We start from the raw sequence: 3,156 nt of genomic DNA, 5'->3' as shown, positions 1-3,156 counted from the left end.
TGGTGGGATCAGCCATATTGTTCACTCTGTCCATTGGCTGTTCAGAGCAGGGATGTCATCCTCCAGGCCAGGATGTGCTCCACTCTTTCTTCCTCCCCCTTCATTTGCTCCCATTTGCTCTATCAGACATGCTCCTCTCCCCTAGCTGCAGCTTCAGTGCCGTCCTCTAAAGTAAATTATTCTGGGGAAAGGGTCAGTTGTCCATGTAGCTGGTATGGGAGCTGGGCCCTCAGGTCCCTCCCACAGTGATTATTTTTATGGAAAGGGTATGGTATTGGCAAAATAAATATTGAACAGTTTTATTTCTTGATGCTATAAACTGCTTTTTAAAAAAATCAGTTTATTAGGGGCTCATACAACTGTTATCACAATCCATACATACATCAGTTGTGTAAAGCATATTTGTACATTCATTGCCCATATCATTCTCAAAACATTTGCTCTCCACTTATGCTCTGGCATCAGCTCCTCATTTTTTCCCTCGCCCCCAGTCCCCTCTCCCTCATGAACCCTTGATAATTGATAAATTATTATTTTGTCATATCTTACACTTTCCGACGTCTCCCGTCACCCACTTTTCTGTTGTCCATCCCCCAGGGAGGAGGTTATATAGAGATCCTTGTAAGCAGTTTCCCCTTTCCACCCCACCCTCCCTCCACGCTATAAACTACTTCTAAGAACCAAATTGTCAAAGCTTTGTTGAATATATGTGAAATGTTTAATTCATGTGTTTGTTTTGTTTTGATTTTGCAATTTAGGAAGCCCATGAAACCTTTAATGAGTGGTTTAAGCATATGAATTCCGCTCCTCAGAAGCCTACTTTAACTCCTCAGGCAACTTTCACTGAGACAGTGGCTTATGAACACAAAGAAAAGAAATATGAAGTAAGTTGACCATGGACATGAGATGTTTTTATTTCCTTTAAAAAATGACTGTTAACATAAAGAGGTCGTTATTATAATGGGTGATTTTCCAGTTAATATCCTGCTTTGACAAAGAAGTCTCTCATTACTTCTTTGTAAGTATCCAAACATGAAAAATATTGTAGGAGACTTTATACATCTGCCTCATGTTTGTTTTGCAGATGGATTTTGGCATTTGGAAGGGACATTTGGATGCCCTAACTGCTGATGTAAAGGAGAAAATGTATAACGTCCTATTGTTTGTTGATGGAGGGTGGATGGTGGATGTTAGAGAGGTAAGTTATGCGCATTATGGCTAACTACATTTTTTTTAATATCATTAAAAAGTACCTGACTTTGAATAGGTACATATTCTCATACCGCCTTTGTACTTATCATCCATATTTTAAGGGTAAGCTGAATATGCTAGCTGGGAACTTAGAATGTTTGACTCTTCGGTGAACCATTTTCTCAAGATACTAAAATCCAATTTTTAAGAATATCTGAGTTTTAAAACTGAATTATACTTGTATTTAGTCAATTCGGGTATATCAAATAAGCCTTGGTTTTCTGGACCTCCTGCTTCTCTACCTTTGAGAGGGTGCATTCTGACCACTTTTTTATCTCTTGTTTTAGTGTCAAATATTTACATTTCCCTCCTCTTGACTGGTTTTCACCTTACGTAATTTATCAACTTTCACAAGTTTCATTGTGTAAAATAGTGACTTTCATCTCTAAGTCACCCATCTGAATGGGATAAGCCTCATCCCAGAACTGTGGACAACTGGACTTTTTTTTTTTTAATCATCTGGAGAGTTTTGTGTGGTCTGATTTCAAACTGCTGGCACAAAAGTACTAAATGGCTTCAGAAAGGCACAGATAAGGTTATTTATGAGTCCAGGAAAAGAAACCATTACTTCCAGAGTTGCTTCAGAGTTGTGTCATTTAACTGACTGCTGAGTGAATAGTGGACTGTAGACTAGTTGAGAGTGGAGTAAAAGAAAGACGCAGCTCATCATCATCATGGGATCAAAGACATTGAGGCTTGCCACCAACAGGGGTAGTAACTCAGTTGCCTCTGCAGACCCGATGCTCTAAGGAGAACTGGAGGCGTTAGATTCTTGTGTGTTTGAAATATTGTTTTAAGTAAAGAAACCCATAGGACTATTCGTGGTATTTTTCTTCTGCCGTTTCCTATTATTTTGGTGTATTTACATTTTTTTGTTTTTAGTGACTGCATCTTTTTATCTCTTGTGGGTCCTCCTTTCTGACCAGAAGCAATAGGTAGTAGAGACAGAAGATTAGACTCAAGTTCTATTTTTCTGGTATTCTTGTTATAGGAATTAATTATCTTCAAATTCTCCATTTTCTGCTTCAATTTTCTAATAGAAGTCTACTGACTTCATACATAGTCTTGAACCTTAAATGGGATGATAACTTCAAATTGTGATCTGTGTTTCTCCCCTTTTCATAAGCATTCTCTGAAATCTTTCTTTTCCTGAGACTCTTAAGTTTATTCTGCATGCTCAGGATAAAGGAAGAAACTGCTTTGAAAATCCAGTGGAAATCAAGCAAGTTATATACCCTACACAATGTAACAAAAAGGAGGTTTTGCAATGATCACAGCAAACAATTGTCTGTACATTTATTTTTCTAAGGCCCAACCAGGATGCCCTGAAGCACTGTGCTCCACGGCTTGCATAAGTGGACGGTGCTTTTTGCCTGGCTGCTTGTCTTTAATTGCTCTGCTTCATCTTCTTCAGTTACAAGACCATCCTTACTGATGAAGCTTCAAAGAAATTTTTAGTACAAAGAAGTGGGCTGTTAAATTTTAGACTTCTAACAAACTAAACATATATTTCTAATATTTTGATTAACAATGGACTCTTTTATTTTAGATTATATTGACATAGACTTCATATATAATATAGCTCAGTAGTTTGTGTGATTAAAAAGAGTTGTGTACTCATCAGTACAATAGTCTTAGAACATTTTTCTTGTACTCATTATTAACTCCCCATTTCCCCCAGCGTCCCCTGACATAACCCCACAAATCCTACAGTGGGTGGGATTCAGAGTTCATTATAAATACAAGGGGGCTTTAAAATGCTTCTGGGAAAATGCCATTTTTTAAAAAAATCCGTTGTTCCACGAATTTTTTTTAATCCCCTTGCATTATCTCACACACCCTTTTCCAACTCAACTTTTTATAGTGTACAACTTATAGCAATTGGTCACTGTCAGTCCTACCCTT

At 37.6% G+C, this 3,156-nt stretch overlaps 1 protein-coding gene across 1 annotated transcript in view; it reads left to right on the top strand.

Moving 5' to 3' along the window:
• Positions 1–3,156, top strand: part of NUP107 (nucleoporin 107) — a 51,391-nt gene that overhangs the window by 45,402 nt on the left and 2,833 nt on the right. Inside the window, exons 23-24 of the mRNA XM_045288899.1 lie at positions 759–884; positions 1,085–1,198. Coding sequence (XP_045144834.1) covers positions 759–884; positions 1,085–1,198 — 240 coding nt within the window. The remainder of the gene's footprint in view (positions 1–758; positions 885–1,084; positions 1,199–3,156) is intronic.

Source organism: Echinops telfairi, unplaced genomic scaffold (assembly GCF_000313985.2).
Source record: "Echinops telfairi isolate 266 unplaced genomic scaffold, ASM31398v2 ScPeMD7_2;HRSCAF=8, whole genome shotgun sequence".
Lineage (NCBI taxonomy): Eukaryota > Metazoa > Chordata > Mammalia > Afrosoricida > Tenrecidae > Echinops > Echinops telfairi.
Note: the sequence above shows the minus strand (reverse complement) of the source record. Positions and strands in the feature narration are given on the sequence as shown.